General features: G+C 39.8%; 1 protein-coding gene across 3 annotated transcripts; it reads left to right on the top strand.

Annotated features, from left to right (window-relative positions):
• Positions 1 to 7,505: 7,505 nt before the first annotated feature.
• LOC103715042 (putative 1-phosphatidylinositol-3-phosphate 5-kinase FAB1C) lies at positions 7,506 to 25,714 on the top strand. 3 transcript variants are annotated; one of them, XM_008802549.4, is made up of 12 exons: positions 7,507 to 8,705; positions 8,788 to 9,564; positions 9,661 to 9,814; positions 9,889 to 10,233; positions 12,546 to 12,822; positions 12,946 to 13,379; positions 13,470 to 13,801; positions 13,897 to 14,023; positions 14,110 to 14,271; positions 14,410 to 16,017; positions 16,115 to 16,381; positions 24,957 to 25,714. In XM_008802549.4, exons 1-12 carry the CDS (start codon positions 8,251 to 8,253, stop codon positions 25,206 to 25,208), a joined length of 5,190 nt encoding a protein of 1,729 aa, XP_008800771.2. In that variant the 5' UTR covers positions 7,507 to 8,250; the 3' UTR covers positions 25,209 to 25,714. The 3 variants fall into 3 exon arrangements, with proteins under 3 accessions (XP_008800770.2, XP_008800771.2, XP_008800769.2); XM_008802548.4 differs by having other exon boundaries at positions 7,506 to 8,705; positions 8,791 to 9,564; positions 12,546 to 13,379; XM_008802547.4 differs by having other exon boundaries at positions 12,546 to 13,379.
• Positions 25,715 to 25,987: the final 273 nt, after the last annotated feature.

Genomic DNA, 25,987 nt, shown 5'->3' with positions numbered 1-25,987 from the left:
TCGAGTTTGCTCTGATACCATTTGTCACAACCCAGAACCTCACCCAAAATAAATAGCCAGAAGGTATTTTTTTTGGGTTCCTTAATCCTATATAAATACCTAAGATTTCCTCGGCGAATAATCGATATGAAACTAAACACATGCCTGCACATACTCTCTCCGTTTAAGCCCTGACATTCTCGTCAGGCTAAGAGTTCAAATCCATTCAAATCTAATTATAAGCATCACGATAAGTCTGTGGCCAGCCTCATGAATCCATGCTACAGTGTCTCCTAGTCCACGTAGGCCATGGGTCGAGTTTGCTCAAATACCATTTATATCAACCTAGGATCTCATCCAAAATGGCTAGCCAGAAGATATTATTTGAGTTCCTTGATCTCGTATAAGTACGCCAGATCTTTTTGACAAATAACCGATGTGGGACCAAACGTATGTCCTACGTATCCTCACACTTTCAATATCATATCCATTGCCGAGGTGTTTATCATGGTATGATATATTTGTGAGACATTAAATAATTAAGGAGGAATGGTGTAAAATTAAGTAAGAATTTTTTAAGAAAAGAGCCATGTTTGAGGAAAACATACACGAGAGTCTTTGTTGACGGCAAGGTTCATCATAAATTGGCTTTCCAGAACTCCTACAAGCAGCAGACCAAGCGATGCGATATAAAGTAATGTTTGTTGTATGACTTCAATTGCATCTAAAGTGCATTCGTATTGCCTGACGTTTTGTCCATAAATAGTACACAAAAGTTGCCGAAATTTTCAGTAATGAATTCATCTCTTCCAACTTAGTCAGCAACAAACTTCAACCTTTCATCATCACAACCATACTTCCTATAACCCTTTTAACATAGACTTACGCACATGCTTAAGTACAAACGTTTGCATTAATGTAACACTGTCAATTGTGAATAGGAAAGTTCTGCATAGAGTTAGAATCCTCTGTGGTGCATGTTTCACACGATAGAGATCTGTACATTCTTGATGGCTACCACATCATGCGATCACGAAGGCAAATAACTGTTAAACATTCCAGAACAATGCACCATGTATGGCATGCAACTCAGTATGACAGACATATTCTATTTGACAGCCATCCATCATTCTTGATGGCTGTCATATTATCTGATCGCGAAGATAGATAATAGTCAACCATTCAAGAATAACACACCGTGTATGGCATGCAACTCAGTATGACAGGCATGTTCTGTTTGACAGCCATTCATCTTTCTTGATGGCCGCCATATTATGTGATTGCGAAGATAGATAATAGTCAACCATTTAATAACAATTAATGCATCATATATGACATGCAACTCAGTATGACGGGCATGCTCTGTTTGATAGCCATCCATCTTTCTTGATGGCTGCCATATTATGTGATCGCGAAAATAGATAATGGTCAACCATTTAACAACAATGCACCGTGTGTGGCATGCAACTCAGTATGACAGGCATGTTCTCTATTTGACAGCCATCCATCTTTCTTGATGGCCGCCATATTATGTGATCGCGAAGATAGATAATAGTCAACCATTTAATAACAATGCATCATGTATGACATGCAACTCAGTATGACAAGCATGTTCTGTTTGACAGCCATCCATCTTTCTTGATGGCTGCCATATTATGTGATCGTGAAGACAGATAATGGTCAACCATTTAACAACAATGCACCGTGTGTGGCATGCAACTCAGTATGACAGGCATGTTCTCTATTTGACAGCCATCCATCTTTCTTGATGGCCGCCATATTATGTGATCGCAAAGATAGATAATGGTCAACCATTTAATAGTAATACACCGTGTATGGCATGCAACTTAGTATGACGGGCATGTTCTGCTTGACAGCCATCCATTTTTTTGATGGCTGCTACATCATATGATCGCGATGGGTCAAACATTCAAGAACAATGCACCGTGTATGGCATGCAACTCAGTATGACGGGCATATCCAGTTTGATAGCCATCCATCTTTATGATGGAATGATGCGGCGGCTATCAAAAAAAGTTTAGAGCTCGCTGCAGTGCAAACTTGACTGCATAAGGTTGCATGCATGGGGCCGTTGTTTTGGCCAGTAGGAGACCATGTGAACACACTGCCATTATACTAGTCTCTTCCTCACCACAAGATGCTTTTGCTGCCGTGCGAAGGGCAGAGACGGGTAGTACAGGGCAAAGGAAATTCTTGGGGTGGGGTGGAAAGCAAGGAAGATCGAAAGCAACAAAATAAACCAAGAAAAAAAAAAGCGAGGATGATGGGTGCTGAGTCAGGGGCGACGTGGTTCGCTCGCCTTTTCACCAGCTTTCTTTTCTTCTCTCTTCTCACGCTAATCCACATGGTATTTGACCCTCTCTTCTTCTTCTTCTTCTTCTTTATGAAAAGAGGCAGAGTTGTTGAGTGTTGATATAACGTACTCACATATGGAAGTGTTACGGGGGGTTCTCCGAATTTAGTCCCACATCGGCCGTGTAGCGGAAAGGTCTGTGCCATATAATGGGGGGCTCAATCATCCTTCCCTAAGAAGGCGCCTTTTGTGGGGCAAAACCGTGAGGCGCCGTGAGGAGGGCTCCGGGTACGCTCGACCCCCGAATCGGACCCAAAGCGGACAATACCTTCTGGATGGCACTCTCTCTTCTGCTGCTCGGCTGGTGTGTGGGCTCTGCTGGTGACGGGGTGTAAATCCCGCATCAGATAGCGCTAGAGGAAGGGCCTCGGCCCTCTGCCTATCCAGCAAGGAGCCGACCCGGGCACAGGACCTCCCCGCTGGGGGGGCTGTGTTACGGGGGGTTTTCCGAATTTAGTCCCACATCGGCCGTGTAGCGGGAAGGTCTGTGCCATATAATGGGGGGCTCAATCACCCTTTCCTAAGGAGGCGCCTTTTGTGGGGCAAAACCGTGAGGCGCCGTGAGGAGGGCTCCGGGTACGCTCGACCCCCGAATCGGACCCAAAGCGGACAATACCTTCTGGGGGACACTCTCTCTTCTGCTGCTCGGCTGGTGTGTGGGCTCTGCTGGTGACGGGGTGTAAATCCCGCATCAGGAAGAAACTGCCACATTAGTGGAGCTTTCTCGTGGATGAGAAAGATATGAGTAAAACTTATCTACTCGTATTGAATATTCTCTAGCGGAGAGGGGCCCAGTGGGGGTTGCTAGGTGGGTGAGGTTCGCCCCCCCCCCCCTCCCCTTTGTTTTAGCAAAAAAAAAAGAAAAAAAAAGAAAAAAAAGAGGCAGAGTTTGAAGGTTGTCGGATTCATTTCATCGGGGATGATTATTGGAAAGTGTGCAGAAGAAGTGGGAAATTCTATTCTAAATGATGGTGGAAAGAAATTATTTCACAAACTAATACTTCATGAACCTAAAAATATATTAAATTTTTGTATTAGTCTATAGTTAAATAAGATATGTACTCATATTAAAGTTTAAAATACATATTTTATTTTGTGAATAAGCATTTAGAAAAATAATGTAATATTTTTTTCAGTTATTATTTGTTTTTTTATTATGATAGCCGATGACGGGAGTACATCATTTAGGCTGAGAGAAATTTTGTTATGGTTGAACAATTTTGGATAGGATTTCTTATTTGAAATTATTATTCATGTTTGGCATTGTTATAAGTGGTAGAACTTTTATTTGTACAACTTTTAATTAAAAAAACTATTTTTAATAAAAATTGATTTTTTTAAAAAATAAAAAATTATTTCTATTTGAAAACTATATTTTTCAAATGCCGTGGAATTATAACATATATTTGATAACCAAACTGAAAAAATACTTTTGGTGTCAAAAATGACAATAAAAAATATTATAGAGTACTTTGAATTATTTAACTATTCATGTTATAAAAATTGTTAGTATAGAATATTCTTTATCTATAAATTATTTATTTATTATTTTATTTAAATAATATAATAAATAATATTTTTATATTTATTATGAATATAACAATTTCTAATATTATTAATTTATAAAATAATGTTATAACATAATAATAATGGTAATATTATAACATGATATTGTTATATTACATTATATGATTCTAATGTTATACTATCAAAAATCATTATTATAAAGTATCATTAATTTATAAATTATTTTTTATATTTTAATCTAAATAATATAATAGATAATATAATTATTTTTTAAAGGTAATTGATATATAGCAAAAAATATCATAATGGAAAACTAGATAGCTCTTGATTGCAATAGTAACATAAATGTTTGACTTTGTTCTTCCAAATACAAAATGACAATAAAATGGTTCATATATCCACAATTATAATAGCAATATAAATGTTCATCAAAATTTTTCAATATCCATGTTACAAGCATAAAATCCTAAATAAACATGCGAGTCATGAGTCGCATTATGACCATGCAAAACATTCATTTCGCGATTTATTTAATATTTGACTTTATTTTGCTCTCTTTGTTTTATGTGATTTATCGATCTCTAAATTATCAAGGAAGAGTAAATCTTCCTTATCATCATAAGATTAAATTTAAAATTCTTAAATATATGATTATGGTAATAAAAAGATACCAACTTAAAAATTATGGCAATAATAAGTATTTTAAATTATTATTATTTTTAAAATTTCATTGTCATGACTCGTATTTATGTTTCTCAAGTGAGTTTTTTGCCAAAAAAAATATATTTCCTAATGCCGCATTTTGCACCGCAGAGTGCTGTACTGCGCTCAATGGCTACCATCAGAAGATGGACAGATATCAATTGTGATGCATCATGTATGGTACATAAGGCCGTCTTGTTTGATAGCTATTCATCTCTGTGATATGATAATATGATAGTTATCGGGCATTATACAGTATTTTGTGGTGCAAACCGTGCTCTACAAAGCATAAGTGCATGTAGAACAAAGCTCCAAATTGTAGCTTATTCTTGGTAGACTTTTTTTGAGCTTGTGGAAGATCAGAAAGTAGTTGCTTCAATTTTTTTTTTTAATTTATGCTTGAAAACCATCCAAAAGAACTACTTGAGAAGCACCCTTTGACCCTCGAGCAACAATACCAAATGAGCTTAATAGCAAAACCAGAGTAAGTTTTTCTGCAAGCTTAGATTCCAGGAAAGAAAAATATCCAATAGAGTTTGTAAAGATTTGGCATTTTAAAACAAGAAACATAATAAAATCATCTAATTTGAAAACCATAGTTTGTTTTAAAAAAACAATTGTTAAAATAATTTTGAAGTCTGATCCAATTTCTTAGCAAGGACACCAATTTCATTGATTGTCACCTTTAACACTATCAGAAAGCACATAGATAACTTGAAGTTATTCTTGTTTGGAAAAAAATGCATCATACACTAGTGTTAAAGGAGCAAGTCAAATACAATTTATGTAGCATGATCAAACATTGATATCCTTTTTTAATACTACCAACTATGTGTGGCTTTGATGATTGAAACCTGTTCACTTAAATTTAAGAAACTTAGTGAACAATTGATAGCCTACAATTTTGGTTGCACAAAGTGTAATACTTAACATATAGCATTACAATGGTGCGGCTTGAAGAAAAGTAATGCTATAGAAAGCTCTTCTTTTTTTTTTTTTTTTTTTTTGCGCTAAAACAAAAGAAAAGAAGGAGGTAAGGAGAACCTCACTTGCGTACCAACCCTCACTAGGCTCCCTTCCCGCTGAAGAGTGTTCGATGTGGGTAGAACATTTTTTACTCATACCCTCTCCACCCGTGGAGAGCCCCACCAGCGTGGCAGCTTCGTCATGTGTGAGTACGTCATATTAGCACCACCTAACTACCGGCAGACTAGATAGCGATTTCACCGGACAAACCAGACGGGGGGCATCAGTCTCCGCATTTAATCGACACCCGCGTATTTCGAACATATGCTACTTCAGTGAAATCAAAGCTCCGTTCTTACCGTGCTACCACTCCGGTAATTAGAAAGCTTTTCTGTGCACATGAAAAGTTAACTTTATCATGTGGTACGAACGTATAATTCTAACTTTTGGGAATTCTTATCAAACACAGGGGCCTAAGTATCTATTTTTTAAATATTAGTGGCCCTAGGAACATTCCATATGCACTTGATGGGCATCTCAAAGCAATATTTTCCTCAGGTAATATCTAAACCCCACCATTATATCTAACTAATTTGATCATACTGAAAAGTAGAAAAAGAAAAAGGAAAGAGCTAAGAGAAAGAGAGAGAGAGAGTGAATTGACAATTGTCCCATCGACATGTTTTCATTGCGATGCTCATTGCCGCAGAGGGGTGAAAACATGCAGTAGGAAAGAGGAGGCAAAAACATAATGAAAGATAAGGAGAAGGACATCATTGTTTTATCCATTATTTGTGTCTGACGTGCTAATATTAGATCAGCTGGCTTCATGAGTGCGTAAGCTCACTCATCTTGCAAAATGTGCGTAATACATTATTTACATATAGTCACATGCATTTTATGCATAAAAGTTCTAATACATTAGATATTTGAATGTTAATCTTTTTTTTTTTCTATTATTATTTTTCAATAATAATTGATGTGCCTCAGAATCGATCATGATTTATAGAAAGGTCCGGCCAATCAAAGTTCGTCGGAAAGCCTATGGACTGCCAACTAGAGCCCTTCATGTGGCACTTCAGAAGCGTCGTTGAATTTAAGTTTTAAAGATTTCGTATAGCTGGTGACACTTTGGATGAAATTTCGAGCGGCCTCTAAAATCACACTAGTCGAACGGACAGGACACAATCCATGTGTGAAATGTCTGTGCCTAATCCTCAGAACATCTGGAAGCCTGCCAATCCTAACCAACACATGTGCCCAAGGACTAGGGCAACAGGTTCTCACCTTCGCCAATATAATTCACTCTCCAGAGACCTTTTAGGTAAGTGCTATGGTGCCTTTACAGACCACTAAGAACCTTCTATGTTCTTTAAGTATCATCCAAAATTAGGTATCAGAAGGTCTTTTGTTGGACATAAAAAGACTTCTTTGTCTTTGCTGTCTCATGTCGGAGCCAGTCGCAGACCAAGATCCCTGCTACAGCCATCCACCTTGAGTTGCAGCCCAGCACGACCTAAACAGCTGATCACCGAGCCCTCCAGCATGCAGCACCACTACCCCTCGCTCTTCAATAATTTTTATAAAAATATCCCTCGCTCACCTGTCACTATTTATCGTATTAATAAAAGTATTTATACAAAAATATAACTCTTTAATTATTTTGTAACTTCATAAAAGATTCTTGCAGCGGTTGTTTCATTTTCACAAATCAAGCCCTTTTGCGTTGTTGCGTAGGAGCAAAGCATTATTAAAATCCAGTCCTTGGCCACATTAATCTTTTCAAATAGATTATTGGACTAGTGTAAACGTGTCATTCTTCCATTCGTTAAATCGGCTGTACGGTGATTTTAATATTACATAAACACGGAATTTTAGGACGTCATCCGGTCGTAAAGATATTATTACAACGGCCTTACTTTATCCCGGTTAGGCTTTTTTGGACAGCGATCATCTCTCTTTAACCCGGAGCTTTCACTCGCGTCGTCTCTCTCTAATTCATTCCTTCGTCTGTCCTCCGTCGGCTGCGGAAAATCTAAAAGAATCCTCTCAAATCCCTCATCTTTCCTCTTTCATATTATTTGTGTTCCTCTTTCTGATGAGAGCAGGGTTTCTCGCTGGACGATGGGATCCTCCGCCGCAGGCCCTGCAATCTCCGATATCCGTTCCTCCGCCTCCCAAAGATACGGAGCCCTAAGCCTCCACCGTCTCCTCCTGCTCCTCCTCCTCTTAATCCTTCCCGTCATCTAATCTCTCGGTTAGATCCAGTGCTCTTCTCTCGCCCCATGGTCAAGGACCCACTCGGATGCCTTGTGGAGCAATCGGGGGTCGGTTAGCGGCGTCCGCGATCTCATCTACTGCTGCTGGTTTTCGTTGTGATTGGGTTTCGGTATGATAGATTAGGATTTGTGGCTTCTGCTTGCCTTGTGTTCGATCTTTTGCTTCAGTTGTGTGTTTGTATATATATATATATATATAACACCATCGCCATCCCTTCCTGGAGAATTTTTGGTCTCTCAGGAAGGTGCTGGTTTCTTGTCCCTTTGGTATTTTTTCCGGTGGACAATCGAGTGCTTGTTATCGACCTCTGTAATATTTTGACTTTTTTTTAACCGATAGATCTTTGGTAGAAAGGAGAGATTTTTATTGGGAAGGCAGGGGAACTGCTGGATTTTTTTTGCGAGTGCGAGCAGTTCCAGCCGATGGGGATAGCCGATCACCCACTTCTTGATCTGATGCAAAAGGTCAAGTCTTGGATCTTCGGCCCGTCGGGCAGTGCCTCCGAATCGTTGATGCAGGGCTGCGGCGACCACCTGATGTGTTATGAGTGCCGGGCGGGGTTTGGGGGGCCCGTTCACGGGCACCGGTGCCGGAGCTGCTGGCGGATGTTCTGCCGGAAGTGCATGCAGAGTGGGGGCGGCAGTGGCTCGAGGGTGGAGCAGCAGCCCAAGTACTGCAAGTTCTGCTTCCGGGCCATTTCTGGGCACGGCGAAGTAGCTGTGGAACGCCGGGGCGAGAAAGTTAGTCCTTGGGTGTCTCCAGAGTGCATCCCTAAGTCGCCTCTGTCTGGATCGACGACTAACAACAAGCTCTTTGCTGGCCTGCCGGAGCGGCGGCAGTTTTCATCGCCACGCATGCTTCGTTGCTCCACCTGCAGGTAATTCTCTCTCCTTTTATATCCATTTCAGATGAGGTTATTCTTTGTTTGGATATTGAGTAATTGGTTTATAATTTGAAAGGAGTGATGAAGAAGAAGTGGTTGATGAATCCGGGAAGCAATTTTTTAGCCCGTTGAGTTCGTTCTCCCATGATGTCTCTGATATAGATACTATTAGTACCAGTACTGGGAATGAGATTTACAGTTTCAAGTCGATAACTCCGAGTCCCTTAGACAGCCCTAGTAGGGCAGTTGAGCAAGAGGATGTGAGCCCTATGTCAAGAAAGATTGGTCTTTTCGATCAAGATTCTCCAGGTTACTTGCGAAAACTTGGAGGGGAGTCTGAGGATTTACTAGAACATGGTAATAGATGCACATATGACAACCTTTCGATTTACCAGAATCAAGAAAGCCAGAAGGCTCAACAGCCCTTGGATTTTGAGAATAATTGGGATATTTGGCATCCTCCCCCACCTGAAGACGAGGGGGATGATGTGGAGGCTGGTTTTTTTGAGTATGATGATGAAGATGATGAGGTTGGCGACTCAGGCAAGCTATTCACATCTAGTAGCTTCAGTAGTGATGTGTTTCGGATAAAGGAGAAGTCTAATGAAGCCCAGAAAGAGCTTCTAAGGAATGCTGTGCACGGACATTTCAGGGCTCTTGTGTCTCAACTATTGAAAGGGGAAGGTGTTCATGTTGCGAGTGAGAATGGTGGGGAGGGCTGGCTGGAAGTGGTTTCCTCACTGGCATGCCAAGCTGCTAATTTCGTGAAACCAAATATTAGCAAAGGTGACAGCATGGATCCTGGTGATTATGTCAAGGTCAAGTGTATAGCATCGGGAAGGCCAATGGATAGGTATGCATTATGGTGATTTATAATTTATTGAAGAATTTGTTATCATTTTGTTACTTTTTGTTTTGGGAAACTAATGGGAGGTTATTCTATTTGCAGCACCCTTATTAAAGGGGTAGCTTGTACTAAGAATATAAAACATAAACGCATGGTCTCACAACACAAAAACCCTAGGTTGCTTCTTTTGGGAGGAGCACTGGAGTACCAGAAAGTTCCAAATAAGTTGGCATCAATAAATACTGTACTTGAACAGGTTATAACCTGACCTTTTTTGTATTTTCATCTGTACTCTTATCTAGTTCAGGCTCTAAAGTTCCCACTGCACAGGAAATTGATCACCTGAAAATGGCTGTTGGAAAGATCGAGGCTCATCGACCGAATGTGCTTCTAGTTGAAAAAAGTGTCTCGTCATATGCTCAAGAATATCTTTTGGCAAAAGAGATATCATTGGTGTTGAATGTCAAGAGGCCACTTTTGGAGAGAATATCACGGTGTACTGGTGCTCAGATTGTTCAATCCATTGATAATCTTGCTTCAGCTAGGTTAGGACACTGTGAAATGTTCCGGATAGAGAAAGTTTCCGAAGAATGTTCATCTGCCAACTATCCAAACAAGAAGTCTGTTAAAACTTTGATGTTCTTTGAAGGTTGTCCAAGGCGGTTAGGGTGCACGGTAACCATCAATTGCTCATCTGTTGCCATTCCTATGCTTGAAAACTTATCATTTGCTATATTCAGCTAGCGTTATTCCCAAAGTTCGCCATCTCGGTACCGAACCTTTTGTCGGTACCATACTATTACTATGTCGGTACGTCCGGGAGGCCAGTTTGGTGTAGGACACTCGATATGCATTGCATATCATGTACTGGTTCGGTACCGGTATGGTATGGTATGGTCGGTATGCACTGATACCGACAAATCTTCTTATGCCTCTTTAATTTTTTTTTTTTTTTTTTTTGACAGTTGATGCAAGTATAGATATATCTCGTGACAATGAGATGTTTTTATTGTTGAGAACTACAAGGTTTTTATGCTTTTACCAACATGAGTTATTTGATGATGTTATAGTTTTATAATAATTGTAACCTTTATTTATTGTTCTAATCTAAGTGATGATATGTCTTAGAGCCTATTCCATGGGTGATTATTCTCTTCTAAAATTGGGGCATGAAATCTAAACGTTTTTTAAACTTTACATCATAGAAGGTGATTTGAAACAGGTTAGTATATAAATCTAGTCCAAATTAAAGATAACAATTCTAATTTGGCTATAGTTGAACATCTAATGAGTAGTTTGTTACTATACTTTTATGATACTTTGGATCACTAAATTAGGCTGTAGCCTGCTTTGGGCTAATAGCCTAAACATACTTAGTTGCTTTTATGTCTTTTGTAATGTTTTTATTTTTAGCTAATCTAAGAGTGTTTGGAACAAACATCTGAACTTACAACTAAGTCTAGCATCTGAGCCTCTGAATACAGGAGAACAGAACTCACCCCTCCAAGAAGATGAACAGATATATGAATCTGTATTCCAACTAAAAGCAAAGAAAGATCAATAATAGCGTGGCTAAACAGATAGTGGGGAAGATTTAGATTTATGACAGCTTGAAGTTAACACCTCCATCATGCTGACTGTATTGAGTGTCCATGGTCTAGGTTACCGAACATCTCTATCGTTGGTATTTCCTATGAAGGTCATTCACTTTTGGAAGGAAAGCATCACTTTCCACATTCAGGTGCTACCAAACTGCTGATGCATCCATTCTCTTTTGCTCTTTTGGATATCTTGCCTTGTATCTTTGAAACAAAACCCTTTTTACATATTAGGTGAGGATGAAGGTGCCATGCCTCCAAACCCAAGGCAAACCATTTTTTCCAGAGATATTATTAGAATACAAGCAAACATTACACTTCCATCATCTAAACAGTCTATTGCAAATGGACATGCCTTGTACTATTGATGTAAATTATGTAACTGGCACGGTAAATATGATGGATATGACTGCTGAATGGATGCATTTGAAATTTGAATTGATTTTTTTTTTTAAAGTTTCTACCTGTTTGGGAAGAATGAAAATAGGTGAAAACAAACTTGTCTGGGTATACCTATCTTAAAACATTTAGATACAGCCATTTGGATTCTGTCTTCGGGATCAACCAAAAAGCTGCATAAACTGTGTATCCATTTTTTTGGTGAGAGTTGGAGCCAGTGAATTATTTTCTCTAAATCATTTGGAATATTTTTTTTTTTTACTTTATATGTTTACCAAGTGCTAATTGTTATAACTCGATAAAACATTTAGAATCATTGTTTTAGGAATATGTTCATGTATAATATATTAGCAGATTTATTCATATAACTTTTGGAGTCATACCTGATTATAGCTGACACTTTTATGATTTTGGTAATAATGGCTTTTTTGGTGCCATGTTTCATGTTTTTTTTTTTCATATACCTCTTGGTCACATGCCTAGTTATATATTATCTTGCTCTCGAATATCAGAATTTCTAAATAAAACTATACATTATTTATTCCTGGTTTTAGTCCATAAGCACAAATCATTAATGTTAACCTATGTACTTGCAGTATGATCCAATAGCCTTATTTTAGAACGGTGAACAGGTATCTTATTGTCTAAAAACCTCACATCCTAAACTTGAGCTAAGAAACTTTGAGTTGCATAAGCTCAGATCTATTACGTTTCCCATTGCTTTCACCATAACTCATCATTTGGCTTCATATTAGAATTAACACCAAGTCTACATATGTTGTCTAGTCTCCATACTCTAGGAGTCAACTGGCCTTATACATCAAACTTCTTTCCTTTATATGGCATCTTCATAAAAATACTATTATACCATAGTCTGAACTCTCATAATAACTAAAAGCTGTTTAATGTGTGACATGTTATTTTATCATTAAATTAGTATTCTGCAGGTTTTGGCCATATCCCTCATCAACTTATGTTATTTTTATGTAGGTTCTTTTAAGGGGTACATGTCTTGAGGAATTAAAGAAAGTTAAACATGTTGTTCAGTTTGCAAGCTTTGCAGCTTATCAACTATCACTTGAGACCTCATTCCTTGCAGATGAGGGTGCAACACTCCCTAAAATTCCTTTGAAACCACCATTTACTATGACACAGAAGCCTATGAATGCTGATGCCTTTGTTTCAATGGCATCAACTTCAGCTATATCTGATATTTCCGAAACAAGTGCAGACAAGTTTCAAGGAGTTGGGTCAGGAATTAAGCTTGGTACAGAGTGCCTTCCTCCATTCTCAAATGATTTGTCTTTAGAAAAGAAATGTGTGGAAATTAGATCTGAGCAAAAAGAATGCAAATTATCATCTGACTATCTAAATTCTGGTATTTTCCTAGGCTCGTCTCCAACTTATACTCAAAATCATAGGGATTTTACAGTTGAATCAACTCCAGATATTTCTACTTGTGGTGCTAAGGGTTCAATATCTGCATTCCAATGCAAAGAACCAGGTGGCTCTTCACATTTTCCAACTGATGCTGGAATTCATCAAGGTGAAATGTTTGAGAAATCAGTTATAGAAAGAAGCAACTTAGCGAATCATAAGAATCTAAAATCTGATGATGAATATAAAAGAACATACGTAGATGGTGAGGTTCCGACAGAGTACTTGTCAACTGCAGAAAATCACCAAAGCATCTTGGTTTCCTTATCAAGCACTTGCATCTTAAAAGGTACAGTGTGCGAACGCTCTCAGCTCTTCCGTATCAAATTCTATGGTAGTTTTGATAAGCCACTTGGAAGATATCTCCGTGATGACTTGTTTGACCAGGTAAATTCATGTCTTAACAAACTATGTATAATTTTGAGCCATTGATCTATTATCCTTTTTAAGATAAAATGTTTTTCCTCTTGCAATCAGACATCTTGCTGTCATGTATGTAAAGAACCAGCCGAAGCCCATGTTCGGTGTTATACTCACCAGCAGGGTAGTCTTTCAATTTGTGTTAGGCAGCTTCCTTCGGTGAAATTACCTGGAGACCAAGATGGAAGGATATGGATGTGGCACCGATGCCTCAAGTGTGAACTTAAGGATGGAGTACCGCCTGCTGCACATAGAGTAGTCATGTCTGATGCTGCTTGGGGGCTTTCATTTGGAAAATTCTTGGAGCTCAGTTTTTCAAATCATGTAACTGCTAACCGTATTGCAAGCTGTGGCCATTCTCTCCAGAGAGACTGCCTTCGGTTTTATGGGTATGTGGTCATGATATGTGAAAAATAACTATTTTATGAAAAGCTGCTCAATTTTAGCCTTCAAGTGCAATTCATTCATTATTTTCTTTTGGCAGGTTTGGGAGCATGGTTGCATTCTTTCGCTATTCCCCTGTAGATATTCTGTCTGTTAACTTGCCACCCTCAACTCTGGATTTCGCATGCCAGATTCAGCAAGAGTTGGCAAGAAAAGAGGGAGCTAAGGTATGCTGTTAAACTTCTTCCATATATTATGTTCATGCCATTCAGGCATTATTGTACTATTAATATATTGTGCGATTACTTTATAGATATGCAATATGGTGGAATTATTGCACGGGGAAGTGTATGACATGCTTCAAGGAATTGAAAGAAAGATCACAATATCTGAGCATGAACCCTCGAAGGAAAGCATACATAAGCACATAACTGAGTTGAAGAATTTACTTAAAGTGGAAAAAAATGAGTATGAAGTAAGTTTCATTAGAAGTTAATTCTTTCTGCTTTTCATTTTTTTAATCTGGTGATTGAATCTTCTGATAGAGCACTTTTAAGTTCAACTCTGAATAATGACAAAGAGGTTTCTTATTGTCTTTCTTACACGATTACAGGTTTTGTTGCAAGCAGTTAAAACAGAGAATATTCAACTGTTCAATGCATCTGTTGATATTTTGGAGCTCAATCGTTTGAGACGTAGCCTTCTACTTAATGCATACATGTGGGATCGTCAACTCTATTTGTTGGACTCATTGTCTAAAGCTGAAAGTTATCCTGCCAAGGTTGATCCAAAACTTCCAGACATGTTCTATCTCACCAAGCTGAAAGAATGGAGGGCTGAATTATTTTCTAAAGATGGGCAGCTTGGGAACTCATCTGAAAAAATCACCACAAAGCCGTTGGCCTCGTTAGGAACTCCAAGGAAATCCATGTTGTCAAAGCAGCATGAGGAGTTAAGCCTGCAGGTTTTGGAGTGTAATTCAAGCAATATGGTTGAAATAGACCTTTCAGTTGAGTCTATTGAGGGTTATGTGGGCTCAGCAAGTCTTAATTTTTTCTCTGGTCAGTGTAATGGATACGATGAGAGAAAGGTAATTGCTGAAGCTAGCATTGCCGCTTCATCCGTGGAGAACTTGCATTCACCTTCCTCTAATCTATCTGATCAAATAGATTTAGCATGGACTGGTTCAGGGCAGTTAGTGAAAGATCCACCCCAAGGTGGTGCAAAAGCTGATTCAGTTGGATCTCCAAGTCTGTTGGATAATTCATGCTATAAGAAGGTAATGTCCCCAGTCAGGGTTTATTCATTTGATTCTGCTCTAAAATTCAGAGACAGAGTATATGGTGGATTGTCTCCTTCATCATTGCAATTGACTTCATTTAGATCAGCTGATGTTGCCGGAGATTTTGTGAGCACGTTTAAAGATCCGATTCTGAACATGAGAAGAGCCTATTCTCAAAGGTCTCGCAGGGATATACAGAGATTAAATACTCTTCTTAGTCAGACACCCATATACATCTCATCAGCATCTCATATGGTGAGTGATGGGGCTCACTTGCTTCTTTCTCAAACAGGTCTTAGTGATGTAGTTGTTGCAGTCTATGACGATGAACCCACGAGCATAATATCCTATGCCTTGACTTCCCAAGAGTATGCTGACTTCATAACATCCAGATTGGATCAGCGCAAGGAGTTGAAGGGGAAGGACAAAATCAGCAGTCTTCGGAATCAAATGAGCAACCATGCAGCAGCTATGAATTTTGCAGGTCAAGAATCTGTTGCCCAATACCAGTTGAATGATATCCAGTCTTGGTGCTACGGATCTGACGAAGCTCAACTCTCACGAGAGAAGCTTTCAGATCCCAAGGAATCCCATTTCAGAATTTATTTTGGTGATGAGTCTTCGTTTCCTGCAGACAAGGCAAAATATTCTGTAACATGTTATTTTGCAAGACAGTTTGATGCACTTAGGAAGAAATGCTGCCCAAATGAATTGGATTATATACGTTCCCTAAGCCGCTGTAAGAGATGGAGTGCGCAAGGTGGTAAAAGCAATGTGTATTTTGCCAAGTCATTGGATGATAGATTTATCATAAAGCAAGTCACAAAAACAGAGTTAGATTCTTTTGAAGACTTTGCTCCTGAATACTTCAAGTATTTGACTGAGTCAATAACTTCTGGAAGCCCCACTTGCCTAGCAAAAATCCTTGGTATTTATCAGGTTGTTCATCTACGACTATAAAGATTTTACTTTACATATTTGAATGACTTAAATAGAATGAAACACATCACTCTTATGTTTTATCTCTTTATCTTAGGTGACTGTCAAACACTTGAAAGGTGGCCGGGAAGTAAGGATGGATATAATGGTGATGGAGAATCTCTTCTTTAGGAGGAATATATCAAGAGTTTATGATCTCAAAGGCTCATTGCGTTCCCGTTATAACCCTGATACTTCAGGAAACAACAGAGTTTTATTAGATCTGAATTTGTTAGAGACGCTCCGCACAAAGCCCATTTTTTTAGGAAGCAAGGCAAAGAGAAGATTGGAACGGGCTGTATGGAATGACACCTTTTTTCTTGCGGTATGGACTCTTATCTATGAATGCCATCTTTGATTATGGATGAAAGTTTTACCTTTAAAAAGTTGTACTTGATTTCTAAACAATCCATCCTTTTCTTTTTCTTTTTTGGAGCTTTCCTCAAGTTATATTTTGCATGCTTCATGTAAACTCTGATGATGGATAAATGGTTCACCTTTCTCTTGAGATCATCAAGACTGATTTTCACCCAGAATAATGCCAAGGAAAACCTGTGCCAGATATTCATTGTTAGTGATATGGATCTGTGATGGTTTACAACTATAATTTCTCTAAAGTCATAACGGTGCCATAACCATAACCAGCAAGTCTTATTCTTTTGTCAATTGTCCTTCTCTTTCATCTGTTGCAACATGAATTACGTTATATACAAATGGAAACATTCCAATATCCTTCACTTCTACATGAATCAATGCTTACTTTTCACTTTTTTTCGTTTTAAAAATCCCCCCACACATAGTCAAAACCCTCGGGAGTCCAATACTTCTCATACCATTTAAATTGATTTTCCATTTATTTCATTACCTATTTACCTATTTTCTTTTGGTCTACCTTGTTTGGTCACAGAAAGGTTCTCAGCCATATACTATGATATTACAATCTTTGGATTCCTTACTAGACAGTCTTTCCTTAGGAGGGACATAAGATCAAATGGAAAATGCTTATACCTATACCATATTATCGTATCAATTATTCTATTTAGCCGTGTTTACAAGCCAGTTAGTAGGCTTACTGAAAATCAGCTTATATGATGAACTGATGGCTCCAAAAGTTATTTCCTCAAGTGCTCGATACTTGCCAAAATTTCTCTAGGTGCCATGGTTTTGATCCAAGCCCTAGAATCTGTGTGAAATTTAAAGGGTCTATCTCGATCTGTAGATTCTCCAAACTTTTCTCTTGAAATTTGTAGAGCCCTAAGTAAAGCTTCTAAGAATGCATAAAATACTTGACCTGTCTCAGATCGAGCAATGCATCCAACTGCGGCCCTCATGGAAAGATATGGTGGTTCACAACTATGTGATTAGCCCACACTGTGCCATACATTAGTCAGTATTATTACATATTTGGGGAGTTGCCTTTGTTTATTCTGAGCCTTTTATTCCCACTAGTTTGCATTCTTAGCCTACTCTAAAAGCATTATCATCTTTTCTTTTCATTATAATGTTTGTCCAAGTCTTCTTAGGCCTTACATCAGTACCTCCTTTTTTTTCCCTGAACGTCTCACACATAACAGAGTTCCTCATGATGCTGTCCTTCGGTCTCTATTGCACATGCTAACGTTATCTCAATCAGTTCTGCATCACTTTAACATCTCCTAACTATATTTGTTTCTTTTTCTCAATGCCGCCTCTGATATTTTCATTTTTACAATGGTTATTGCAATTTTTTGGATCCTCGGACTCTCCTGAGTGTCTGAGATAGTAACATATGCAACATCAACTGGGTTATTGTTATTTTGTAGTGTTTTTCGGGTCTGACCAACAAAAGTTGAATATGCAAAACTTGCATGAATATTAGTTTCCATTGCATCCATTCATATGAATCCTTTATAGCTTTATCAATTCTAACTAAGAAGTCAATTTCTTTATAAAATATCACGAAAATCACATTCCTTTTACCTTAATTTGGTTGAAATTGTCTGTAGAACCTTGATTATCCAAATCTTTCTACTAGGAGCTGAATTTAGTAATAACCTAATTCATGTCATTAATTTATCATGTCAATTGGAGATCTCCTTTATAGTCATTAGTTCATGTATGGAAGTACTTGCAAAAAGTAGGGTAACTCTCAATGGCCCACCTGTTGCTGTTCTTGTTCACCTTTATTGGCTCCTATACAAGTACTTTTTGAGAAACTATACATCAATCTAAACAATGTTTAGACTTTAGAGCCGTCTCTTTGCTCTTAGTCTTCAAACTTATATGCAATAAAATGACATCAGTGACTTGACCTTTTTAATATATAACCATTTCTCTACCTTTTATTTGCAGTGTTAGTTTAGAACTAGTTAATTTAAGGTTTTATTTTCCTTGGCTTGTATATCATTAGGGAAGTCGCATTGAAAAAGAAAGATATGGATAACTGGCTAGAGTGACGACCTTAGTGATGACTAAAATTGCAGCTGTGTTCTAACAGGCTTTAGTTATGGTCCAGATCAGGATAATTTGCAAACTGAGTTAGTGATGCAGGACGGATGTGGGGATTGAAATGCAGAGAAAAAAGAGGAGAAGAAGAGGGGAAGAAGAAGGGAAAGAGGAGAAGAGGAGGAGGAAGAAGAAGAAGACTAATTTTCATGCATTAATTCATTAGAAAAATTAAGCAAATGCTTGCCCTATATATGTAGGGCCACCAAATAACAAATAAGTCCCTATGAAGAAAACAATTTGAAAGAAGCCCTCAAAAGACAATATGCAAACTAATCCCACCCACATAAAATAAATAATAAAAATGACATCAATCAATCCAGCCACAACGAAAGTGGCTGGACCGTCTTCCTGCGACAACCATGATCCTGCAAAATAATCAGTCCAGTACTCGTGTCCGCACCAACTCCCCCCGGGTAAGAAGAAGTCGACCCCGACGAATGACTCTGGTAGTACTCCAAAAGATCTGGGTCAATGCGCTGTAACTCCGCACGTGTAATCCATGTAGTATCAGACTCCGGGCGTCCTCGCCAACGAACCAGAAAACGCTGAACACCCCCATCACTGGTAGAAACAGTCTGCTCATCTAAAATGGCATCAATATGTTCTTTTTGTGCTGGTGGTAAAGCTAGAGTGGTCGGGGATGGGATGGAATCAAGAATAGGAGTATCATCAAGCTCAAGTGATGGCAGAGCGAAAGGATCAGTAGGAATAGAAAGGGGGCCCTTGTAAGCAACCAAATCCTCAATATTAAAAGTGGAGCTAATACCAAAATCAGAGGGAAGATCAAGAACGTAAGCATTAGTACCCACTCGTTGCAATACCCGGAAGGGCCCAGCACTACGAGCCTGCAGTTTCTTGACGGTTCCAGATGGAAACCGCTCAGGCCGAATACGTATCATAACATAATCCCCAGTTTGAAATGATTTATCTCGCTTATGAGAATCAGCTTGTAGCTTATATTGAGCATTACTCATATGAATGCGCTTGCTAATTTCCTGATGCAGATTATGAATGTGCTGTGCAAATGCATGGGCAGACTCAGAAATGCGAATATGAGGGGACATAGGTAGGAGATCTACAGGTTTGCGAGCTTTATAACCATGGACCACTTCGAATGGACTCATCCCGATAGATCTATTGACTGACGAATTATATGCAAATTGGGCGACAGGCAGAATAGAATCCCAGTTACGATTGTGATCCCCGACTAGACTACGCAGAAGGTTACCTAGACTTCGGTTGACGACTTCGGTTTGGCCATCGGTTTGAGGATGATAAGCCGTAGAAAATTTAAGTTTGGTGCCAACCAGATGCCACAAGGTTTTCCAAAAATAGCTCATGAAACGGACATCCCTATCGGAGACAATGGTTTTTGGTAAACCGTATAACTTAACAATCTCATCAAAAAATATCTTGGCTACTCGAGAGGCATCAGAAGTTTTGGAACAAGGAAGGAAGTGGGCCATTTTAGAAAAACGATCCACAACCACAAAAATGGAGTCATGTTTCCGAAATGTGCGAGGAAGGCCGAGTACGAAGTCGATACTAAGGTCAAGCCAAGGGCGATCTGGGACAAGTAACGGAGTGTATAGGCCAGTATTTTGTTTTTTGTGCTTAGCTAGTTGACACGTGCGACACTGTCCCACAATTTTAGCAACATCCCGTTTCAAACTTGGCCAAAAAAATTGACGTTCAACTTCTTCTATGGTCTTATCACGGCCAAAATGTCCAGCGAGACCATCGGCATGTACTTCCCATATCAAGAAATCGCGCACGGAAGTGCGCGGAATGCAGAGCTTGGAAGCTTTGAACAAGTACCCGTCTTGTAGATAAACACCATCAATCAAAGGTCCTTGTCCATCAGCAAGGGCATTATAGAGTTGGCCAAAATCTGGGCAAGACAAGTAATCGAGCTTAAGTCTATCAAAACCGGTGATGGAAACAGACATGGCGGACAACAGAGTTACTCGACGACTTAACGCATCAGCAGCTTTGTTCGCAGCACCTGACATATGCTTGAGGACAAAAGTGTAATCCTGGAGGAACTGAACCCACTTGGCATGTCGATGATTAAGTTTTTTCTGGGAATTAAGAAAACGAAGTGCTTCATGGTCAGAATAGAGAACAAATTCATTAGGAAGGAGATAATGTCGCCAATACCGTAGGGCCTGGACTATGGCATAAAATTCTTTGTCATAGGTGGAATATCTTTGTCTAGCCTCATTCAGCTTTTCACTAAAATAGGCTATAGGATGACGTTCTTGACTAAGCACACCACCTATTCCTAAGCCAGATGCATCACATTCCACCTCAAAAACTTTGTTAAAATCAGGGAGTCGCATAACTGGCGCTTCCGTCATTTTTTTCTTAATGTCATTAAATGCTTTAGCGGCTGCGCGTGTCCACTGAAAATCACCTCGTTTAAGACAATCAGTGATAGGTGACATAAGTGTACTGAAGCCCTTAATGAAACGACGGTAAAATGTGGCCAGGCCGTGAAAACTACGGATGTCAGTAATATTCTTAGGTTCAGGCCATTCAACAATTGCGGTGATTTTCGCAGGGTCAGCAGATAAACCCTCAGAGGAGACTATATACCCTAAGAAGTTTACGTGAGTAGTGAAAAATGAACACTTCTTAAGGTTAGCATAGAGGCTCTCGTTGCGTAAAGTCGTACAAACTTGCCTTAAATGGCCTAAATGTTGCTCCTTAGTTTGACTATAAATAAGGATATCGTCAAAGTACACGACTAAAAATTTGCCCATAAAAGGTCGGAGTATTTGAGTCATCACTCGCATAAATGTACTTGGAGCGTTTGAGAGGCCGAAAGGCATTACCAGCCACTCATAGAGGCCATCTTTTGTCTTGAAGGCTGTCTTCCATTCATCTCCTGGACGAATCCGGATTTGATGGTAGCCACTTTTTAAGTCAATCTTGGAGAAAATCGAGGCACCTGCCATCATATCCAGCATATCGTCGAGCCGGGGAATAGGAAAACGGTATTTGACCGTGATTCTATTAATAGCCCGACTGTCTACACACATTCGCCAAGTCCCATCCTTTTTTGGAGTAAGAAGGGCAGGTACGGCACAAGGACTTAGACTCTCTCGAATAAATTTCTTTTGTAGAAGCTCGTTAATTTGCTTTAGGAGCTCTGCATGATCAGAAGGGTTCATCCGATAATGGGGCAGGTTAGGAAGGGTAGCTCCCGGGACTAGATCAATGGCGTGCTGAATATCACGCAAAGGGGGTAAATGATCTGGAAGGTCTTCAGGAAAAACTTCTTTGAACTCCTCGAGAATAGCGAGGGATTCAGCCGATAATGTGCTTTTAAGATGTGGCTGAAGTTCTTTAACTAGCAGGGCAAACACCGGAGAGTCCTTAAAGACGTTCCTCTCAAATTCCGTGGGGTTAAGGATATGCAGTTCCTTCCCCTTTGAGTTACTCTTGTCCGTACTCTTATTTAGCGTTTTGGGCCGTAAAGGATTAAGTTTAATCTTTTTACCCTGGAATACAAAGGAGCAAGAGTTAGTTCGACCGTAGATGGTGACATCGAGATCGAACAACCAAGGCCTACCTAATATCAGATGACTTACGTCCATTGGGAGTACGTCACACCAGACAGTGTCTTTATAAGAGAGGATTTGAATAGGTACAAGACACCGTTCCTTAATGTGAATGGACGACGTGTCAATCCAGGAGACCCTATAAGGTTGAGGTTGGGACACAGGAGTCAGACCCAAGCGGGCGACAATGCTGGAAGATATCGCATTAATGCAGCTCCCGCTATCAATGATAACTTTACAATCTTTTTCGCCGCATTTAATGTAAGTGTGGAAAATTGAGGTTCGTCTCCAGTCATCAGTCTCTTTAGGCTGGGTAATTGCACACCTTACTACATTTATAGTGGATTGATCAGGTTCGTGGGCAATTTTCTGGGGGTTAGGTCGGAGACAGCCTAAAAATTGTGATTCTTCCCCAGTTTCGTCTTCGACATCGTGAATATCATCTAAATTAGGCTCATAAATTTGTTCCTCCAAATTATCTATGTCATCCTTCTGTTCATGTGTGTCAATAACTAGGGTCGGATTTGCACATTGGGAGGCAACATGACCAAACCCTTGGCATTTAAAGCACTGAATTCGTGAGCTTGGTTTTGGAGGTTCACCTAAAATTCCTTTGCCTTTAATATCTCGGTTTTGGATAGGTGGAGAAGAAAAGGGTTTAGGAGAGGAAGCGGTGTGGGGTTGACGGGGGACGGTGGTCGGAAGAGAAGAAGAAAACGAAACCAGGGAATCGGAAAAATAAAGAAGGAAGGAGGAAACCTCCCGCACGTGCGCGACTTACGCGTCACGTGCGTCAACCAGTTTTTTTTTTTTTTTTTTTTTTTTTTTTTTTTTTAACTCAAGTCGGGTTGTCGGGTTATCGGGTTAACAGACCCAACCCACTAGGACAGTCCGACCCGCAAATTTTTTTTTTTTTTTTTGTTTTGAAATGACTCGGGTTAATGGATAATGGGTTAACGGGCTAACGGGTGCAGACCTTACCCGTACTGTAGATCATCTTCAACCTTCAACCGTCCGCTCGCTTCCGCCGGATCTCGCCTGATTTTGCGGCGGTGGTCGCGGAAAGGTGTTGCGCCGGCGGAAGAGGGTGCTGGGGCGGCGTCTCGTGTGGATGCGGCGTCCTTCTCCTAGCTTCGGTCACGGGCGGAAGCAGTAGGGTGTGGCCGAAGCTTCCGGGACGACGCGGTGGTTTCCAATGGTGAATCGGCGGTGCTGCAAGGCAAAGGCGGTGGTTGGCGCATGCAAGGCGGCGGCTGGAGGGGAAAAAACGACGAGGGGGGGGGGGCGGCTTATTTGCCTCCCGGGCCACTGTGGGGTTCGCCGGCAACGGAGTTTGCCCCTTCTGTGCAGGAACCAAGAGAGAGGGGAGGGGAAAAGGAGACGGAGACGGTGGTGGTGGGGGACGAAGGTGATGACGGCGTATGGTGAGGAGGATTGGTGGAATGGCGACGGGCGGTAAGCGGCCGACGGGAGGGTTTTGCCCTTTTTGTCCTCACGGGAGATGAGATCAAGGAGAGGGAAGAAAACAAAGAAGAAAGGGATCGTCCCTTCTTCTTTGGAATGCGTGTTGTGCAGGGACCCTCCGTACGATCCGGCGTCTGCGGTGCAACCACTCCAGCAAAATATAGATGAGGAAAAGGCCGAAAAGGAATCGGTGGAGGTCCGTCCATAAACTGGATCCTTTGACTTCAGCAACAGAGGTAAAGTCTGGCCTGCTCTGATACCAAAGCTGATGCAGGACGGATGTGGGGATTGAAATGCAGAGAAAAAAGAGGAGAAGAAGAGGGGAAGAAGAAGGGAAAGAGGAGAAGAGGAGGAGGAAGAAGAAGAAGACTAATTTTCATGCATTAATTCATTAGAAAAATTAAGCAAATGCTTGCCCTATATATGTAGGGCCACCAAATAACAAATAAGTCCCTATGAAGAAAACAATTTGAAAGAAGCCCTCAAAAGACAATATGCAAACTAATCCCACCCACATAAAATAAATAATAAAAATGACATCAATCAATCCAGCCACAACGAAAGTGGCTGGACCGTCTTCCTGCGACAACCATGATCCTGCAAAATAATCAGTCCAGTACTCGTGTCCGCACCAGTTAGGTTTCTGTTATTGTTTTCTAATTAGGCTAACTTCCATTTTTTTCCTTGTCATCTATTTTGCAATGCAATATGGATACTTTTTTATTGAGGTCATATCAGGTCTTATATATGGACCGTAGCTCAGTTTGGAGCTTTGGGACATTCTAGTCATTATTGGTGTTGCTTCCGGTAAAGCTCATTATTTGGCAAGTCTAGTAATAGAGGGAGCTTGTTTGTTTTTGAAATTTTAACTTAGTAATGATAAGAAAAATCATCATATCTAACGATCTTTCACAGAAATCTGTCTGGTGCCAGTCATCAGCTCTTGTTTTTGAGAGGATAAGATGACACATGATTCTGGTGTCATCCATCTCAAAAATTAGTGGGCATCACATCATGGTCTCACATAGCGATTTTCAGTTAAACTGTTTGGATATGATAGGTATTCTGAGAGGAGGGGAAGAACGAATGCAAATTCTGAAGCCTGATGGCTAGAATTTGTAAAATATGATACATTCAGCTAACCATAGTTGACTGAGACAATGCCTCCTAGTTATGGATTTGTTGTCTTTAAGTTTTTTGACTGTTCAAGTAATTGTCACTAAGAATGATGACTTATCTGAACCTTTTGTTGAAGGTAATTTAAGTTACCAAGCATGTTTCAAAAGAAAAAAGATAAACAAGATTTTTCCCCGCATTTGATTGATATTTATGCTTTTGTCGTTTGCTTTTTTTTTTCTCACTTCTTCCTCTTTGTTATTCCAGTCAGTGGATGTCATGGACTATTCGCTACTGGTCGGCATTGATGAGGATCGAAAGGAACTTGTTATAGGAATCATTGATTTTATGAGGCAGTATACATGGGACAAGCACCTGGAAACCTGGGTAAAGGCCTCAGGCATACTCGGTGGTCCAAAAAATGCATCACCCACCGTCATTTCTCCAACGCAGTACAAGAAACGCTTCAGGAAAGCCATGTCGAATTACTTCCTCACCGTCCCTGACCAGTGGTCCTGATGAGCCCCATTTTTCAGTTAACAGCTATTGGAGGCATCATTTCTACAGATAAAGAGTAGAGTATATACGTGAATCAAGAAATGCAGAGAGATTATATTTTATACCATGCATCTGATTACTTTATTCAATTGTCCCCTTAAATGTCATGTTTTTGGATTTGTAAGATGGGACCAAACTCTCTTGGCATCAAGCATGGGTATATCCATGTCCAGGCAACAAGTTTCTAGAGGTCGATCCCTCTACATTCTTTCATTGACTGTATGTATTGTACATTGGAGTTGCTGAGCAAGCTAAACATTCATTGGCTGAAAAGGTGGGGGTCATTGAAAGGGTTTGTCGCTTGATTCGGCATGTTGATTCATGGATTGTCTAATTCTTCATGCTGTCCTTTACATTTCAACAAGTGTATAATATTACTATTTAGGATGGTGGAAGCAAATTTGTGGATGTTAATTGACATGCAATAAACTCTCTTACTCAGTGATTGCAATTCCTTGATTTTGTTATCAGTTTTGTTTCTTTTTTATCAGGTATGCTATAAAAATTTATATTTAATAACCGGCGGCATAGCTCTTAATTGCCTTAGATGGATCTCTGGATGCTTGAAGGGTTGGACTGTTGCTTTTAGAGGAATAGCACTGTTACCTTTTTTCCATAAAAAAAAAAAAAAAGAAGCACGGGATCCAGGATCCCCAAAAGCTACCTCAAAGGTAGGGCTGGTAATGGACCGGGCTAAGGCCCGCCCGTCATCAATCCAAGCGGGGAATAAACTAAATAAA

This window comes from Phoenix dactylifera, unplaced genomic scaffold, assembly GCF_009389715.1.
Source record: "Phoenix dactylifera cultivar Barhee BC4 unplaced genomic scaffold, palm_55x_up_171113_PBpolish2nd_filt_p 000261F, whole genome shotgun sequence".
Lineage (NCBI taxonomy): Eukaryota > Viridiplantae > Streptophyta > Magnoliopsida > Arecales > Arecaceae > Phoenix > Phoenix dactylifera.
The sequence above is the reverse complement of the archived record's forward strand: the minus strand, read 5'-3'. Positions and strand labels throughout refer to the sequence as shown.

Excerpts from the sequence above, each read along its gene's own strand:
- LOC103715042 (XM_008802547.4), top strand. The coding sequence starts at position 8,251 with ATGGGGATAGCCGATCACCCACTTCTTGATCTGATGCAAAAGGTCAAG. Across the intron at positions 9,565-9,660 it reads TCGGGAAGGCCAATGGATAG|CACCCTTATTAAAGGGGTAG; the intron begins GTATGCATTATG and ends TTCTATTTGCAG. Across the intron at positions 13,380-13,469 it reads GTGATGACTTGTTTGACCAG|ACATCTTGCTGTCATGTATG; the intron begins GTAAATTCATGT and ends TCTTGCAATCAG.